Source organism: Colletotrichum scovillei (genome assembly GCF_011075155.1).
Source record: "Colletotrichum scovillei strain TJNH1 chromosome Unknown Contig00004, whole genome shotgun sequence".
NCBI lineage: Eukaryota > Fungi > Ascomycota > Sordariomycetes > Glomerellales > Glomerellaceae > Colletotrichum > Colletotrichum scovillei.
In genome coordinates this window covers 2,147,957-2,165,430 of record NW_023336262.1, presented here as the reverse complement: position 1 = coordinate 2,165,430, position 17,474 = coordinate 2,147,957, and the positions used below count along the sequence as shown (strand labels likewise).

Below are 17,474 nucleotides of genomic sequence, written 5' to 3'. Positions count from 1 at the left end.
AAGCAGGCACGGCAACAGTGCACACCACTTACCTCACTTTTGGCGCCTCATATCCGTACCTTTTACCTACATGCCTACGTAGGTACCTCATCTTCCCATACATACCTTGCTTTACTTTCTTCCTCCCGAGGTATCTTTTCTGCGTGCTCAAGGCTTAAGGTACGGACAAACAAAACGCAGACGAAGAAGAAAAAAGACGATAGAGGGTTTGGATTCTCCTGCCCATTTATTTACCTTCACATCACCCACATCTGCACCCACAGTACAGCCCGGCCCTGGGATTCGCCCATCTTTTTGGGTGCAGCCGATCAAGTCCACACTAAATCTCCCTACGGCCAGCAACGAACGCCTCACAACAAAACCACCACCGCGCCTTCGCCCACACTCCTTTGATCATCCTCGACCCGGCCCCTTTTTTCCTTTTCTCCAGCCGGTGTTGGTGCTGGACTTTGGACTGCGACCACTACCACTACGTGTACGACGCCCAGGACAGGACGTTTCTAGGTTTTACCTATTTTCCCCCCTCCCGCATCACATAGCCTTGCATTACTACTGTGGTCCGCCCTTGTGTGGTTTTTCCCCCCGCTTCTCAATCTCATTTCCGCCTTCCTTTCTTCGGACGAGACGAGACGAGAGACGAAAGTGTTCGGTCGGTCGCTGGCAGCATTTCAGCTCCTGCTCCAAACGTCGCCCTGTCGCTGCTGGGCTGCTCCACTACCACAAGCCAACAACCTAACCTCGACGACCCCGACCCATTCTCCCCGACCCTCTTCTCACCCACGCCCTCACCCTCACCCTGACCCCCGACTATTCGTACTCGACCGACTCCCAATCCCAATCCCAACCCCGATTACCACTACTTTCACCACCACCATCCCCTTCAGCCCAGCGCCTGCGACGTGGCTACCCGTCTCCCGCCAGTCTCGCGAGTACCTGACGGCTGTTACCCGAATTATTTACTATCGCCCAGCACGATACCGCCGCCGTGCGACGACGACCCTTTTCTTCAATTCTCGACCCCAGTACATACCTACCTACCCATTCCACCACGACCACCCCCCGGCATTTTCGCAGCCCAGCTGATGCCGACCGATAATTTCCTGGCAACTCCCACCTCCGACACTCAAGGCTGACGGGCCGCTTTCCAATTCATCCCGCCCTACCAGTGAAGAGTTGTAATCGAACACACCACGCGCAGACAAGACGACGCGAACACTACTGCACCATGGCGTCGGATTACGATCATGGGGCGCCGGACGACCGCTTGCAAGCCCACCCCGCCGCCACCCCTATGGAACCTGGTTATCCCGGTGATGGAGTCTGGCAGAATGGAGGAAGGAGAACTCCCGAAAGAAATTATCGCTCACAGCAGCCCTCACGTTCGCCCGGCCCCAGAACACCTGGTCGAGAGGGCGACTCAAGGCGGAGCGGTGAACGCAGTAGATCCAAAGGAAGAGGAGGTGGGCGGTCAGCCAGCGGTCAACAGAGGACCTGCAAGAAGTGTGGAGAGCCTCTCACCGGCCAATTCGTTCGCGCACTGGACGGAACCTTTCACTTGGATTGCTTCAAGTGTCGTGTACGTCTTCAGAATATCCCCTGTTCTTCTCCAATTGTTCTAACTCGAATTTTACCACTAGGATTGCGGCCAGATTGTAGCCTCCAAGTTCTTTCCCGTTGATGACGAAGGTGGTGAAGGGCAGTATCCTCTATGCGAGACAGACTACTTCCGCCGGCTGGGTTTACTTTGTTTCCAGTGCGGTGGCGCCCTTCGAGGCTCCTACATCACCGCTCTCGACCGAAAGTATCACGTCGACCATTTCACATGCTCCCTGTGTCCCACGGTCTTTGGCGCGCAGGACAGCTACTACGAGCACGATGGCAACGTGTATTGTCACTACCACTACTCTACGCAGTTTGCGCAAAGATGCAATGGCTGCCAGACTGCAATTCTCAAGCAGTTTGTGGAAATTTACAGGAACGGCCAGAACCAGCACTGGCATCCCGAGTGTTACATGATCCACAAGTTTTGGAACGTGCGACTTACGCAGCCGAGTGACCCCTCCGAATTACCTCAGGAGACCGACGACCCCGCGACGCGCGACATCATTAGAGAGGAGGAAGAGCGCATGGAGGAGAAGGTCTACCGTATTTGGAGTGTCCTGTCAACTTTCGAGGAGTCGTCTGCGGCATGCATCTCCGATATGCTCCTCCACGTGAGCAACGGCGCCTATGTTGACGGTGTGCTGGTCGCCAAGAAGTTTATCTGGCATGTTGAGATCTTGTTCCAGTCTGCTGATCGCCTGGACTACTCCATGGATCAACTGAAGCTCAAAGGTGAGCTTTGAATAGCCATACTCTCAGATCACGTTCTTCGCTAACAGTCCAGAAATAGGATTGTCGTACGGTCGTGAGGCCAAGCTTCTGTGCAAAAAGATAGTATCTTTCTTCTCGCTGCTGTCCAAGACCCAGGACACGGGAGCCCGCAAGCTTGGCGTCACTCAAGAGTTATTGTCCCTAGTCACAGGTCTTGCTCACTACCTCAAGCTTCTCATTCGAATCTGTCTGCAGGGAGCGTTGCGCCTTGAGAAGGAGTCTAAGAGCTCCGACGGCATTTATCAGTTCCTGGATGACCTGAGCGAACTGGACAGCGTAAAGCCCGACGACAACACCCTACAGGCTATTACAGGCAACTCGCGCCTTTCGGCGAAGGATTCTGATCACTGTGCACTCTGCAATAAGTCTGTCGAAGACGAGTGCGCAAAGAACTCCGACCGGCGATGGCACATTGCCTGTGTCAGCTGCTCACGTTGCACAAGAGATATCGGTCGCAAGCTGGAAGATGCTCGCTACAATGCCTTTGACAAGAAGATCTACTGCAACAACTGCATCGGCGCCAACGGTGATGATATGCCGCCTTTCGAGCATGTCACCAAGCTCCAGCAGTACGTTTTCTTGTTGAAGGTGGCGCTCGCGCGGTTATTGGACATCCTACGAAGCAACGGCGCTTTGCCTCGGCAAAACGATGACCAGAACTCGGATGGTTATGGTCCAGGCGAGGGTGCCCGAACTTTGGCTCCCGGAGAAGCACCCTACCTAAACTCAGACAACCGCTCGAAGTCGTACGCTGGAGATCAACGGGAGCACAATCGCGAGTCTTCCTACGAGAACACGCTGAATGATGTTCGCCGATTGAGAAGTACTCGTCTCGACAAGCATTTGTCTTCAAGCTTTCGCAAGGCCAGAACGTCGCGCATTATGGACGGGCCTGAGGGACGCAGCGTTCGCCCAGGATCCGCGGGCGAGGACCTAGGCCGAGCTGATGGGGACCTCCATATTCTCGAGGAACGAAGAGGCCCAAACGACGAAGGCACAACGGACAAAATGTTCAACCACCAAGACGCTCTGACGCTGGACGATATCCCGCGAATCGTTGCTGCCGAACAAGTCAAAGAGCAACAATATAAGCCCAACCGCCAGGAACTCTTCCGGTCCCCCGCAACCGACCCCATGGGACATCAAAGATCGCAGTCGGCAGGTAGAGAGGCTGAGTTGCGCATGGGCGATGCGATGCCTCAGCGTCTGGGACGGAAGTACTTTTCGGAGCTCTCGGGATTGGAGTACTTCATCGTGCGTCACCTGGCAGTCTTGACTCTGGCGCCTGCCGTTGAGAACGAATTCCCTCTGGAAGAGCTATTGAGCTTTATCGAGTCGAGAAAGCAGCCGACGTTCTGGAAAAACTTGGGCAAGGCATTCAAGAACGACCGGCCGAAGAATGTCAAGAAGAAGGGCATTTTCGGAGTACCCTTGGACGTCATCATTGACAAGGATGGCGCCGAGTCAACAGACGGTGTAGGCCCCGGAACACTCAAGATTCCTGCAATCATTGACGACCTTATCTCATCCATGAGAAAGATGGATCTTTCCGTTGAGGGTGTTTTCCGAAAGAACGGCAACATCAAGAAGCTGTCTGAGCTCTGCGAAAGAATCGACCGGGAAGGCTGCGACAGCATTAGCTTCATGGACCAGCCTGTTGTACAGGTTGCCGCTTTGTTGAAGCGCTATTTGCGTGAGCTGCCCGATCCACTCTTGACTTTCAAGCTCCAGAAGCTCTGGATTTCTGTCGCCAAGATTCAGGACGATGCAAAGCGCAAGTCGTATCTGCACCTCATCTGCTGTCTCTTGCCCAAGGCTCACCGAGACTGCTTGGAGATTCTGTTCTGCTTTTTGAAGTGGGCTGGATCCTTCCATCAAGTGGACGAGGAAGCCGGATCTAGGATGGACATCAAGAATCTTGCAACCGTTATTGCACCGAACATTCTTTACAACAGCAACAAAGCGCCTGCACTGGACAGCGACCCTATGTTCGCGATTGTCGCCGTGAACGATATGATCACCTCTATCGAAGAGATGTGCCTGGTAAGATTGCTATCCCGTCATCAGACATTTCGCGATACTAATTAGTTCTTGTAGGTTCCTGACGAGCTTATGGAAATGGTCAACGATCCATTTGTGTTTGGCAACACTGCCGATCTCACTACCAAGGACATTCTTAAGCGTTACCAGGACCGCATGGGTCAAAGACCAGGGTTGGGCGAAGTCAATGAGGTCTTTAACAGACCAGACAACTCATCCCGGCCCCCTCCCCGAAGGGTTGAGACTGACCCCGCTCTGTGGCAACAGCAAGAGAGCAGCGTCCGCACTGTGCAGGAACCGCCCATGCCCATTCCTCCTTTCAACCAACCCAATCCTGGTACACCACCCCAAAGATGGCGGCCACATGAAGAAAATGGCCACCCTTCACCCTATGGCGGAAGCCAGTATGAGCATTCAGACACCGAAGGCCCTTCGGAAGCTCAAAAGAGAGAATGGCGCCAGTCAGGTGGGGTTTGGGGAAGACAAAACAGCGGTGTTGGCGTAGGTGGAAACACATAATCCAACCAAACCAAACCGCAACAGCAAAACTACACACATATCGAAGAGTGATTTCCTACGAGGCTCACATCACTTGCTACGCATTCTATTGGGACTGCGATTTGGGGTTTCGGAGAGTCACATATCCATGCATTGTTGGCGGCGTTCCCAACCGTTTTTCATCAAAAGGACAAAAGACTTTTCTTTTGTTCGGCTACTCAACTCACGACAAGGCGGCATGAATGATTTTTTATTTCTTTTCAAAGTTCTCTTCCAACACTTTGTCAAACCCTCTGCTTCTTGGCTTCTCCGAGAGTGAAGCATCGGATCGATATGGAATGAGGTATCCTAACGGTCTGCTGGTGTTCCTTCGCACAAAATACGATCCCGTCGTCTACTGGAAAGGGGGGGAAAGAGGATTGGTGGTCTTGGTTTGACCCTGGCTTGTTTGGAGTAAAGGCCCTAGGCCCATTGACTTGTCGATGGGCGATACCGGTCTGGTTTGATTGATATGTCTCGAGCTGGACAGCTGGCCTCGTTTCTTCTTGGCTTGCGCGAGAGACCTAGTATAGCTTCGCTTCTTTTGTTGAAAGAGAGAGATGTCGGATTACATTTGTGAGATGATCTGGAGCCAGGGGGAAGGGAGGAGGCCGAATAGTGCGCCACGTTTGCGCGCATCTTGAGAAAGGGGTTGGGAGGAAGGGGGAAACCTCGTCTATTGTTCGCCTTTGAAAGACGCTCCTCCGTATAGCTATGGATGGAGTAAAAGGGCCACCTAGGTAGTTCTGCCAATGCGAATAGGACAGGCCAAGCATTGCCTGCAGGTTTTCTCCAACTATTGCCTCTGAGTATGTGTGCAAACATGTTGCTGCTCGCGTGTCCTACAACCATGTTTCATATCCCATTCGCAACGCCTGCTGGGATGTGTTGCTCTTGCTCATGATGTGACCGTTTATTGGCCGTTTATTAGTTCCCTCTGGCATTGAGGGGTTGTATGTATATACGATGAAAAATCTCTGAAAACTTTTTTTCAACATCAAGGTCTCATATCCCTAAAACACCACCGCCCTTCATAACAACCATGATCGCCTTTGTAACAGCGCCGTTTATGCCTTGACGCTCACTTTGCCAGCCTTCTCCTGGTCCAGGAACCACTGCACGCCCCTCTTGATGCCGTCGTCGAGGCCGACAATGGGTCGGTACCCGAGCAGGCGCTTGGCCTTGCTGATGTTGTAGTAGCGCGTCATGCAGCTGTAGATGCAGCGCTGGCGGTTAAAGATGGGCGGCTTGCCGATGATGGCGAAGAAGATTTCGGAGCAGAAGCCCAGGGCGATGCCGAACTCGCGGGAGATCTTCCAGGCGTGGTCGGTGCCCTTGTCGGAGCCGGCGGCGCGCCAGATGGCGCGGGCGAAATCCCAAAAGTAGATGGGGCTGTCGTTTGTGACGAGGAAGGCCTCGCCGTCGACCTTTTCGTGGTCGAGGGGCGTGATGGAGGAGGCGGCGGTCGCGAGGAGGAGGCGGGCGGCGAGGAGGTGGGCGTGGGCGACGTTGCCGACGTAGGTGAAGTCGAAGAGGTTGTCGTTGTCGCCGAGCTGGACGCCCGTCTTGCCCTCCCGATAGATCTTGACCATTTGATGCGTCACCATGGTGTCGCCCTCGCCGAAGATGCCCGCGGGGCGGATGGCGGATGTGAGGAGGGGGTAGGGGTCTTGGCGATTTGCCTCGAGGACCAATTCTTCTGCGGCGGCCTACGGATGGTCACATGTCAGTTATTGGTAACGCAACAACACTTGAAGGAGAAGCAGAGAAGGGTGGCCATCGCGTTAGGAGAGCAATGGAAGGCGGGGGTTCGTAAGCTGGCGCGCGCACCTTGGTCTCGGAGTAGTACTCCGTCTGCAGTTCGCCGCGGATGACGGGCCAACGCTCGTCGGCATTGATGAGGTCGGTGGCATTGTCGCTAATGATACTCGCGGACGACGTGTAGACGAGAGCCTTTACGGAGGCAGCCTGGCAGGCGGCGATGATGGAAGCGGTGCCGTCGACGTTGACCTTGCGGAAGAGATCCTTTGCGATGGCGCTGTCGCCCTGAGGCGCGGGGGAGGCGGTGTGGACGACGACGTCGGGCTTGACGTTCTCGAAGAGGGACTTGATCTTGTCTACGTCGGTGATGTCCGCCTCATGGTAGTTGGCTTTGGGGTTGCGGTTGTTGGCGCAGCGGAGATCTACAACGTCAACGGATGCGACGGCCCAGCGGTCGCCGGCCAGGAGCTGGTTGACCACGTGGTGGCCGAGGAAGCCGTTGCCGCCGACGACGAGAACCTTACCCAAGTTGGGGGGCGACGTGGGCTTTGCAGACATGTTCGCGGCGCTGCTGGTTTTTGGGTGGGAGAGAGGGTAGTCTGGGTGTTATCACGGGCTGAGGTGGAGGAGTTGGAGGAGGCTCTGGGAAAGGAGAATTAATTGGCGTGGTCTGCTGTTTCTGGTCCCCTGAACTGAGGATTTCTGGGGTAATGGCACAGCACCAGATGGGCCAAGCTTCAAATTGTTTGATCCAATTTCGAAGTACAGCTTGAGTACCTAGTACACATCAACTAGGCAATGTTACCCCTCCAAGGTTAGTATAACTACTTTTGAACTCTCTGAGTGGCGCTAATTGCATTTAGGCTATCCGTATGGAGAACATGCCAGAGAATACCTCGCAGAACATCCAACTCTCTACATACGACGCTGTTGTGGTGGGGCCGGTGAGATGTATGTCTGCTTCCGCATTCACCACGACATGAGGTGCTGGGGGAATGCAACAGGGTGCCCCACCTTGAAGAGCACTGACTTTCAAGACTGCTATGCAGGCGCGTCTCTTAAGACTTCACTTTCACCTTGAGTCTGACATATTCTTAGGCGAAGAGTGACAGGCGGGATTCCTTTATTCTCCTTCACAACTTTTTTCGGTCAAAGCCACCGTGACCTATCATCTTCGTAACCTACTTCGTCTTTTTTTTTTGTTACCCACGAAAGCACCTTCCGTTATTATGCATCTTGGCGCTTGCTCTTGGAGATGAATGTGCTCTCCAGTCTCGCAGTGAGGTTGTCATGGAGGCACACGACAACGTTGAGATCCTAGTGCATGTCACAGCGCCGTGCAGAAACATCGATGATGTGCGCTACCGAGCCCTTGCACAGGCATATCTTGATTTTGCACCAACAAGACAGGCCAATATTTTCTGCAAACCTTCAGAAGAGGAAGTTGTCGAAGCTATCCCCAGCTCAGAGGCCGAGCCACCAGCATTGCCTGCTTGGTCAGATGTGCCGAACCTCGATAGCGAAACAACTCAACCAGCAACCTCATCACCACCATATATACCACCACCGCCACCTCAATACCCCGCAACGTTTGGATCATTCGAATCACAGCAACTGTCCTTTAGGAGTGTCTTGGACAATAGAAATTCCCCGGGCCTCGGTCGGCCACTTGCATCTAGAGACTTACCACTTTCGTCTCAACCTGTGGCAGATTCACAGCCCACGCAGGCTAGCTGGGTAGCTCCTCCCAGTGTCGTCGGCGATTCTCAGCCGTCATATGACATCAGTCTCGCCGAGTTCTCATCCCCAAGTCGACTCTTTGAACATCTGGCAGGGCAGTTCGATAGCAAACTCGATGAGGAATCTCAGCAACTATCTCCAGAGGCAAGCCAACAACAAGTTCCAGAAGTATTCGCAACGGCTACGCCAGTCATAGAGACAGACTGTAATGAAGATGAGGACGATGGTCAGGTTATTCTCGTAACGTCGAGCAACTCCCTGGCAATCAAGAGCAATGCCACCCCAGTGCCAGCAGCCTCTACTATTCCCGGAGATGCTATAATCCTCAACACGCCGTTCCCTGCTCTGAAGCGACCGCCTCTAGTCAGCTCTCCTTTTGAGCAGATAATACAGGACACGCCTTGCCAACCGCCTCGGAAGAGAGCAATACCGTCATCGCCAAACCGAGCCGGCTCTGAGCCTCCTCTTCCATCGAAACGGCACAAACGGTCAGCGCCCATTTCGGAATCGAGGTCGGTCATCACGAGAAGCTCCTCAGATGTAGGCCCTGGGCCCAGCGATCTCTTCCGGCCTCAACGGCCTCCTAATGAGAGGCACTTGAGCTACCTCGCACGTCTCGAGATCCACCCCGTCGGCCCCCCAGTCGGCACCAGCGAGCTGACGCCAGATGATCTCCTGACGCCCAAGCTGAAGGAGCTGGCCCGCCAACTCAAGATATCGAAGCGCTTTGCCCCGGTTGAACAGACGAGGGAACTGCGTCCCTTTGAGCGAGGCCACTGGCATTTGGACTGGACCGGCTGGCGACCGAGTCTCCGCGAGCGAGCCTGGCACTTTTTGACGGATTACATCCTCGAAGGGTTCGCGGGATGGGGCGTCTGGTGTAAACGCGCAGAGGACTGGTCCTGTATACGCGTGTACTGCTGGGGCCATATCGTCGGCCACATCTATCTGGCCTTGTACCTGGCGAGCGAGCGGGCGCTGAAGAAGGATGCGGCGAAGTGGCTGGACGGTGCGGGTGAGGTTATCGTCATCACCAATGGACACGAAAACTCCGACTCTGGGGAGAGCGTGGAGGGCGATCCCGACGATGGGATGTAGTAGGCTGGGCGACGACGCGGCGGGCAGTTTTCATTTCGTTTTACTTCCTTCTTGTTTTCCTTGGTTAAGCGAGGCGTTTGCATAAGGTAAGGGGTTCGACAGGGCGGTATTGCTTGACAAGTTTGGATACGGGGCAAACAACCTGATTAGCATAGAAACAAACATTGGGCGCACCTTCAAAATGGTATATAGGGAGCAAATTGAACTTTTTGTTCTCGTCGCGAAACCTCTCTTTGACATTTGGTATCTGAAATACAGCTAAGGAACATCGACCGATCCTTCTAGCAATTCCTACTCTGTACAGAACAAGGAAAACCAATAAGCATACCCTCCTCTTCCCGACTTGCTCCTCCTCGTACACGATTCATCGCTCTGCTGAACTCGCTCAGGCATATCCTACTTTTTTTTGACACTTGACGCCGCGGGGTGGAATTTATTCCTCAAGGGGAATCCTCGAGGAGAGAAAGAAAGGGATTACCGCTCAGGTTCGTGACCTGAACTGGGTGAATTTTTCTTACTCGGGAGAAGGGCTACGCTTGACGACATGGCCCAAGATTTCCAGCGACTCGCGCTCCCAACGGTCAAAGTCAGCCTTGGCGAGCTCCTCATACGCGATCTTCTCGGGCGGAGACATCTGCTTCCACTCGTTGCCAATGGCTTGCATGTTCTCACTCGCCTTGCCAGTGTGGTTGGAGTAGTCGCCGCTGCCGAATCGCGCCTTGACGAAGAGCGCGTAGGCGTTGTGCGGCCTCTTGGGGAGGCGGTCGTCACGGATGGTCCGCGGGACCTGCTTGCCGGTAAGGTTGCGGAGCCTCAGGCGGGCGCGGTTGGCCTCGGCCACAACCGTGGGCTGGAGCGACTCAACCCACGACTTGTAGGCCGCGTTGTTGGTCAGCTTGTTGGCTTCGGCAGTCTCTTCAAGACGCTATGTATCCCAGATTTGTCAGTCCTTCGTTTGCTATGGATCGAGGGGCTTCTGTTGGAGGTTCACAGAAGAGGAAACGAGACAGAGGATAAGGCCTTACCTGGACTTCGTATGAGGACAGGTTTTTGTAAGACTCGGCAATGCCCTTGACCCGGTCGGTCAACTTCAAATCTGAGGTGGGCTCCGTAGCAAATTGTTGCTCAGCATACACCCGGAATGTGTTCGTTGGGAGCTTCTTCGGCTCCTCCAGCAGCGCTGCCGCCTTCAACTCCCGCACCCTAAGCCTCTTCTGTTGCTCGGGCGTGAGCACCACCTTCTTGACCTTCTTCTTTTTGGGCGCAGCCTTCTTCACGGCGACCTTCTTCTTCGCCTTGGGCTTCTTAGCGGCGGGCTTCTTGGCCTTGGTGGCGGGCTTCTTCTTGGCGGCCGTGGTCTTCGTCTTGGTCTTAGTGGTCGTCGCCGCCTTGGTGGCAGGCATGCGCGCCCATTGCGAGGTCGCGAAGCCGCGGCAAGACGCTGCGCGCACGACGGCAAGCTGGGTTCGCGGGACTGCCAGCGGGGCGGTGCGGAGGAGCACGCGCTGAGCGGCGGCGCGGCCGATTGCTGTCAACATTGTTGTGAACTTGTGAGTGGGCTGGTGTTTGGTGTTTTGGAGCGAGCTGGGAGATGTTTAGTGGTGGTGGTCGATTGCGATAGGGCAATCCGGAAGGGGCTGGATAGGGCGAGTCGAATGCGAGCGGTATTGAGGCTAGGATCAGGCCAATCGTGGGAGTCGGGGGAGTCGGGGGTGTGTTTTCGACACCACAATTGCCGTCCGTGGTGTTGACGGAATGACGAGGGACTGTGAGCAATGCGACTGAACTTGGTCGACCTCCTTGTTTGTTTGACCATCCACCCCTGGAGCTCTGATGTACCGAGTACCAGAATACTTCGATAAAAGGGTGCAAAACAGAGTTCCGAGTACGCCACCTCCAATCACCCACCACAACAGCTCCAAGCTGACCATTTTTGGCAAGCCCACCCCAAACTTGCGGCCCCGTTTGTCAGGCACCAGAGCCCTGACGCAGTAGCTCTAGCGGCGGCGGGAGCAGCAGCAGGAGCAACTGGCCTGTCAGCCAGTCAGCCAGCCAGCCTGCAGAGGCACCCACGGGACGCGAAGCTCACCCCGGACAAGCTTCAATCAACTTCACATACCAAACCATCACCAAACCCACCCACGAACTTGCAACAACGACGAAGCCAATCCTCCTTTCCGACCACCTTTTCATCATTTCGATCTCCAAACCACACAAACTCCAGCCATCATGGATCACAGACCGCAAGCTTGGGGCCGTGTATGCAATCCCCAGTCTCCCCCTTCCCCTCCTTCCTGGGAATCTCAGCCTCGCATCGTGGACTAACAAGCCGGAACCCCTCCTCATAGCCTAGAGACGACGTCTACGGAGCCTACGATGGCTCGTACATGAACACGAATGGTCCCAACCAAGCGACACAGGCCCCCATCGTCACGGGTACATCAGTCATTGCCATCAAGTTCAGCGAAGGTGTCGTCATCGCCGCCGACAATCTGGGTACGTCTTTGTCTTTGCTCGCCCTCCAATACCGTCCTGTGCTATCACCATACTGCTCCGATCATGAAAGCTGACATATGTTTTATCATATAGCATCCTACGGCTCCCTTGCCCGTTTCACCGACGTCAAGCGTCTCCGCACTTTCGCCAACTCCACAGTCGTGGGCTTCGGCGGCGACGTCTCCGACATGCAATACCTCGACCGCCATCTCTCAAGCCTCGACATTGAGGAGTCCTACGACCTGGCCAACGACGCCCCCGCCCGGCTCAACGCCGCGAACCTTCACAAGTACCTCTCCAAGCTCCTCTACAAGCGCCGCTCCGACTTCGACCCCCTCTGGAACCACCTTCTCGTCGCCGGCCTCGACGACAACAACAAGCCCTTCCTCGCCGCCGCCGACCTGCTCGGCACCACCTTCACCTCTCCCTCCCTGGCAACGGGTTTCGGCTCAGCCCTCGCCCAACCCATCATGCGTCGCTACGCCCCCGACGAGGAGACCGCCGCTAAGCTCTCCAAGGAGCAGGCCGTCGACGTGATTAAGGAGTGTATGAAGGTCCTCTTCTACCGTGACGCTCGCAGCTCGGATTCCTACTCGATCGCTGTAGTAACCAAGGATGGAGTCGACTTGAAGGAGAGTGAGAAGCTTGAGAAGCAGAGCTGGAAGTTTGCGGAACGGATCCGCGGCTACGGCACGCAGGTGAACTAAGGGGAAGGCACGAACACAAGAATCTTTGGGAAATAGAGAGACAGGCAGTGAGAGAATGGGTGGAAATGAAATGACAATGACTGGGTATTCGGCATAACCTCTGGCAGTCCCGTGGGTGGGAATACTCATGAGACGCAAGTAGTAGAAGAGAAGCACGAGCCCTGCAACCCAGGGCTTATCGACATCACGATGAAATCAGACGTGTGCTAACAAGCATGTGTTACACCAAATGAAATAGACAATATTGTTCTTCATTGCTTCAGGTTGCCTGACTACGGCATTTAACCTCAAAAAGATACGCTCCTTTATCTTGACCGGCCCAAATCTACCATGCTGGACCATTCCCTCATTTTCACAATACCCAGTAATACATCAGAGGGCTCCGAAGTTGCCATCGCCTTTTTGTGGCCCGCTGTGACATCAAAAGCATCAAGGGCTTATCCTCCCTTTTGGCAACCCAACTCCAAGGGGGCAAATCACCCGACAATAAACCAAACTTCACTCAGACTATGTGAGCAGTTTACTCGACAGTGACAGACTTGGCCAGGTTACGAGGGAAATCGACGTTGAGTCCCTCCATGACAGCCAGCCAGTAAGCAATCAACTGCAGAGGAACGACGTTGAGGATACCCTGGAGGGCGTCGACCGTCTTGGGGATCTCAATCTTCTCAGCCTCGCTGGTCTTGAACTCCTCGTCACCAGGGTTGCAGATGACAATGGGCTTTCCGCTGCGAGCAATAACTGTTCAGTTTGTTAGCAAATGATCAAGCTTAATGTTGGCTAATATCCCAGACTTACCTTGCTGGTAGGCGTTGAGCGACTTCTTGAAGAGGTCATCACGGGTGAGAATCATGATGATGGGCAAGTTCTCGTCAACGAGAGCAAGAACACCGTGCTTCAGTTCACCGGACATGACAGCCTCGCAGTGAAGGTAGGAAATTTCCTTGATCTTCAGGGCACCCTCAAGGGCGGTAGAGAACTGGGCACCACGACCGAGGAGCAGAAGGGACTTCTGGTTCTGGAAAGTCTTGGAGCAGAGCTCTTTGATGGACTGGTCCTGGGTGAGGATATCCTTGATCTGCTCAGGGATCTTGGCGAGACCCTCCATGATCTCCTCGCGACGCTTCTGCTTGGATGCGCGGTCCTCACTAAGAGAGAGGGCGAACATGACCATGGCAATGAACTGGGAGGTGTAGGCCTTGGTGGAGGCAACACCGATTTCGGGACCGGCGTTGACGTGAACACCGCAGTGGGTGAGGAGGGAGATGGAGGAACCGACGACGTTGACGATACCGACGGTCAGGGCACCACGCTCCAAGCAGTAGCGGAGAGCCATGAGGGAGTCGGCAGTCTCACCAGACTGGGAGACGAAGACGCAGGTGTCGTCACGGAAGACGGGCGCCTGTCTGTCGAGGAAATCGGAAGCCAGCTCAACGGCGATGGGGATTTCGGCCAGCTCTTCGAACACACCGCGAACGGCCATGCATGAGTGATAACTGGTACCGCATGCGATGAAGATGATTCTGCGGCAGCGGCGGATGGTAGAAATGTAAGAGCGGAGGCCACCGAGGGTGACAGTCTTGTTAGCGGCATCGAGACGACCTCTCATGGTGTTGACGACGGACTCGGGCTGCTCGAAAATTTCCTTCTGCATGAAGTGATCGAACTTGCCCTTCATGATCTCCTGAAGCTCAAGCTCCAGGGTCTGGATGGTGCGCACATTGGAGCTGCCGTCCGCCTTCTTAAGACGGTGAATGTTCAGCGAGCCCTCGTGAATGTGAGCAATGTCATCGTCCTCGAGGTACATGACCTTCTTGGTGTGCTCGACGATGGCAGACGGGTCAGACGAGAGGAAGAACTCGGTGGGCATGGGCATGCCGTCGTCGGTCATGAAAGCGCGCGACTGCGAGCGGTGCAGAAGCGACTTGTCGGGGGCACCCAGCAGAGTGTTGGGGTTCAAGAAGTTGTCCTGCTGCTTCTTGAGGGCAACATTCTGGGAGGCGGCCTCGGCAGAGAGGGCACCCTCCTCGGAGTACTCGACATCGACGAAGTCGACCTTCATGCGCTTCTGAGTCTTGACACCAATGACAAGAGGAGAACCCTTGCGGGCAGCGATGACCTCATGGGGGTAGTGAACGGACTTGATCAAAAGTCCGTAGGCGCCCTCAAGCTCGTTGATGACAGCCTTGGCGAGGTCGGTGAAGCCAATATCGGGGTGCTGGTCGTACAGGTACTTGGCGAGCTTAGCAATGCATTCGGTGTCGGTTTCGGTCTCGAACTTGAAGCCCTTGGCGCTCAGGAGGGTCTTGAGCTCCTTGTAGTTGGTGATGATACCATTGTGGACGACGGTGAACTCCCAGGTAGGGTCAGATCTAGGAGATGGGAAGTTATGTCAGCTACTTGAGTTCTTGATGACCAGGAAGCATTCAAAGTGGAAAGTTTGCTGTTGTTTTTGCGGGTGTGCAAACGTACCTGTGGGGATGGCAGTTCAGACGGGACGGGGGGCCGTGGGTAGCCCAGCGAGTGTGGGCGATACCGGCATGTGAGTCGAAGTACTTGGTCTCGTCGACCTTGGACTCGGCGATGAGCTCCTTGAGCTTGGCGACCTTGCCAACCTCCTTGAAGGCGAAGACCTCGTTCTTCTTGTCACCGTCGACAGCAAGACCGGCCGAGTCGTATCCACGGTACTCGAGACGGGAGAGACCTGTTGGAAGCAGAGGCCCGTTAGCAAAACAGCTTTCGAGATAAGGTGGAGCTATGTGGCTCCAATTGGAAGTATTCAGGAGGAGGCGGTGTACTCACCGTTCACCAAAGTGTCGAGGATAAACTTGCGGTCCTTCTCCACCAGGTAGTTGACGTAGCCGAAAATGCCACTATTGGGAGAGAGGTGCACGTCAGCTTACTGCTTACTGTGATGCCAATTGCCTTTGTGGCTGTCGGCGCTCCGGCCCCTTTTTTTCAGCTGGCAGAAGCTGGATGGAGGGGAAGGGGAGGATGCCGGCAAGCTTTCAGGAGAGCGGGGAGCGGAATTGGGGGGAGACATACCACATGTTGATTCAACGCAATCGAAGACCCTGACAAGAAACGTAAAAGACCAATTAACAGAAAGAGGCGGAGGCTCGGGTGGTAGAGGCGGCGGCGAAGGGTATCAAGAAGAGCGAGAGAGATGAATAGTTGGATCAAGAGAGAATGAGTAGGGTAGAGCAAGATGCAGGAGGCGGGAGCTGAGCAGCTTTATGTGCAGCTGGTTCAACTGGCTGGAGAGCAATGGGAGGGGAGTGTATTGTGTACGTGGAGAGAATACGCAGTAGCGCCCAGAGGCGTGGAGGGGGGCGGTGGGCGGGGTGTGGCAGGGGCGTGCTCGTATTGAGGATGACAGAGAGGGCGCGGCGCGGCACGGGTTGAGGGTGAGGGTGAGGACCAAAGATGACGGGATGGGGGTGAGTGGGCAGGGCCAGGTACACTATGTGGTGGTATCCGTTCTTGTTATGGACGATGATGTCTTGCTATTGCCCAGAGAAAGCCAGGGAAGGAAACAAGGCTGTAAGAAACAAGCGCGCAATGAGTTGCTGAAGTGTTGTTTTGAGTGTACTGACTGTTTACTTGCTGTTTGGTAGGCAATGCCTTCATCACAGGATAGCAAGCAGGCAAGTTCGGGTAATGTGTACGGACACCTACAATTCACCTGATACATCAGCAGAAGACGTCAGTCTCAGAGAGCAGTGAATGAGGTCAGATGCTTTGTGAGACGGTCATGTTTGTTTATTGAGCTAGTTGAGTTGCCCGTTTTCTTTTTAGCTGTAGAAGTTGGCAGGAAAGCAGCATATAATTGTCGTTTTCGCTTGCTAAGGTAGATATCATGTCTAAGTCATTGATTTGAGTGCCTCCAGGAAAGTCCAGCAGACTCATTGCTGGGTCGGTCTACAAACGATGATGGGTAAGGTAGTTCTCGAGTCGCCAAGTTGGAGGTGTCTAACACTTTTGCAGCTGGGATGGCATATGCCAGGACTCGGAGCAGACAGGCGCTAGGGCAACGGAATGGAGAATGGATCTAGATTTCGACGGAGCAGGAATACCTACCTACTCTGTGTACTCCGTAGACTGCAGAGAGACAGAGACCTATCCGTACCGGTATCCGTAATCCGCACTTCTTTGCAGTTCGATGTCTGGGGCGACCCGGTCAGAGTTGGGAAAGACAGACGTGCTCAGCCAGTGGAAGAGCCGCGAATGCAGCGAGTGAGGGGCAGCAGGTTTCTGGAGACTGGAAGGGCCCCCACCTCACCGGCAACAGCAAAGGAGCTGCAGTTTCTGGCACCACTTGCCTGCAGCAACACACATCGCGATATTTCCTTGGAACCTTGAGTTAACCACACATCTTGAAGAACAGTTCTAGCCCCATCCCGGCGAAATCCGTTGTTTCTTGTGTGCCTGAGCAGACTGCAGACAAGGCAGAATACCTACAGCCCAATGTCTGACATGTTGTCTGTGCTGCATCATTGACTGGTCCGTCGTTTTCTGTGCCATCCCACCTCTTGCTCTCATCTCATCCAGAGACAGACACTATTTCAGACTATCCGTACGGTACCTGGACGCGGCCGCAGGCGCAGTGCAGGAATGCCACCCACCGCTCCCATCCCTCACCTCCTCCAGGCTCTCCCAGTGGGTTCCTCTTGGGTTCCTCCTCCTCCTCCCATCCTCCTCAAGGTCCCCCTCCTTTCGTGG

General features: G+C 54.6%; 6 protein-coding genes across 6 annotated transcripts; 3 read left to right on the top strand and 3 right to left on the bottom strand.

Moving 5' to 3' along the window:
- Positions 1 to 5,602, top strand: HER10_EVM0012694 (RhoGAP domain-containing protein). The gene is made up of 4 exons (XM_035482083.1): positions 1 to 1,576; positions 1,638 to 2,334; positions 2,387 to 4,416; positions 4,471 to 5,602. The coding sequence occupies exons 1-4, from the start codon at positions 1,226 to 1,228 to the stop codon at positions 4,930 to 4,932; spliced, it is 3,540 nt and encodes a 1,179-aa protein (XP_035335476.1). The 5' UTR covers positions 1 to 1,225; the 3' UTR covers positions 4,933 to 5,602.
- A 2-nt stretch (positions 5,603 to 5,604) lies between these two features.
- Positions 5,605 to 7,368, bottom strand: HER10_EVM0004047 (3-beta hydroxysteroid dehydrogenase/isomerase). The gene is made up of 2 exons (XM_035473705.1): positions 6,781 to 7,368; positions 5,605 to 6,659 (listed from the first exon to the last, which is right to left on the bottom strand). Exons 1-2 carry the CDS (start codon positions 7,267 to 7,269, stop codon positions 6,018 to 6,020), a joined length of 1,131 nt encoding a protein of 376 aa, XP_035334847.1. The 5' UTR covers positions 7,270 to 7,368; the 3' UTR covers positions 5,605 to 6,017.
- Positions 7,369 to 7,769: 401 nt separating this feature from the next.
- HER10_EVM0005863 (uncharacterized protein) lies at positions 7,770 to 9,746 on the top strand. The gene has a single exon (XM_035475466.1). It carries the CDS (start codon positions 8,002 to 8,004, stop codon positions 9,547 to 9,549), a length of 1,548 nt encoding a protein of 515 aa, XP_035334974.1. The 5' UTR covers positions 7,770 to 8,001; the 3' UTR covers positions 9,550 to 9,746.
- Positions 9,747 to 9,767: 21 nt separating this feature from the next.
- On the bottom strand, positions 9,768 to 11,363 carry HER10_EVM0011037 (HMG box protein). The gene is made up of 2 exons (XM_035480479.1): positions 10,575 to 11,363; positions 9,768 to 10,474 (listed from the first exon to the last, which is right to left on the bottom strand). The coding sequence occupies exons 1-2, from the start codon at positions 11,085 to 11,087 to the stop codon at positions 10,064 to 10,066; spliced, it is 924 nt and encodes a 307-aa protein (XP_035335343.1). The 5' UTR covers positions 11,088 to 11,363; the 3' UTR covers positions 9,768 to 10,063.
- A 293-nt stretch (positions 11,364 to 11,656) lies between these two features.
- On the top strand, positions 11,657 to 12,944 carry HER10_EVM0003048 (proteasome A-type and B-type). Its single transcript, XM_035472735.1, has 3 exons — positions 11,657 to 11,808; positions 11,898 to 12,045; positions 12,139 to 12,944. The coding sequence occupies exons 1-3, from the start codon at positions 11,779 to 11,781 to the stop codon at positions 12,750 to 12,752; spliced, it is 792 nt and encodes a 263-aa protein (XP_035334767.1). The 5' UTR covers positions 11,657 to 11,778; the 3' UTR covers positions 12,753 to 12,944.
- A 39-nt stretch (positions 12,945 to 12,983) lies between these two features.
- Positions 12,984 to 16,397, bottom strand: HER10_EVM0012079 (glucosamine-fructose-6-phosphate aminotransferase). The gene is made up of 5 exons (XM_035481482.1): positions 15,798 to 16,397; positions 15,555 to 15,625; positions 15,225 to 15,456; positions 13,551 to 15,124; positions 12,984 to 13,493 (listed from the first exon to the last, which is right to left on the bottom strand). The coding sequence occupies exons 1-5, from the start codon at positions 15,800 to 15,802 to the stop codon at positions 13,273 to 13,275; spliced, it is 2,103 nt and encodes a 700-aa protein (XP_035335427.1). The 5' UTR covers positions 15,803 to 16,397; the 3' UTR covers positions 12,984 to 13,272.
- Positions 16,398 to 17,474: the final 1,077 nt, after the last annotated feature.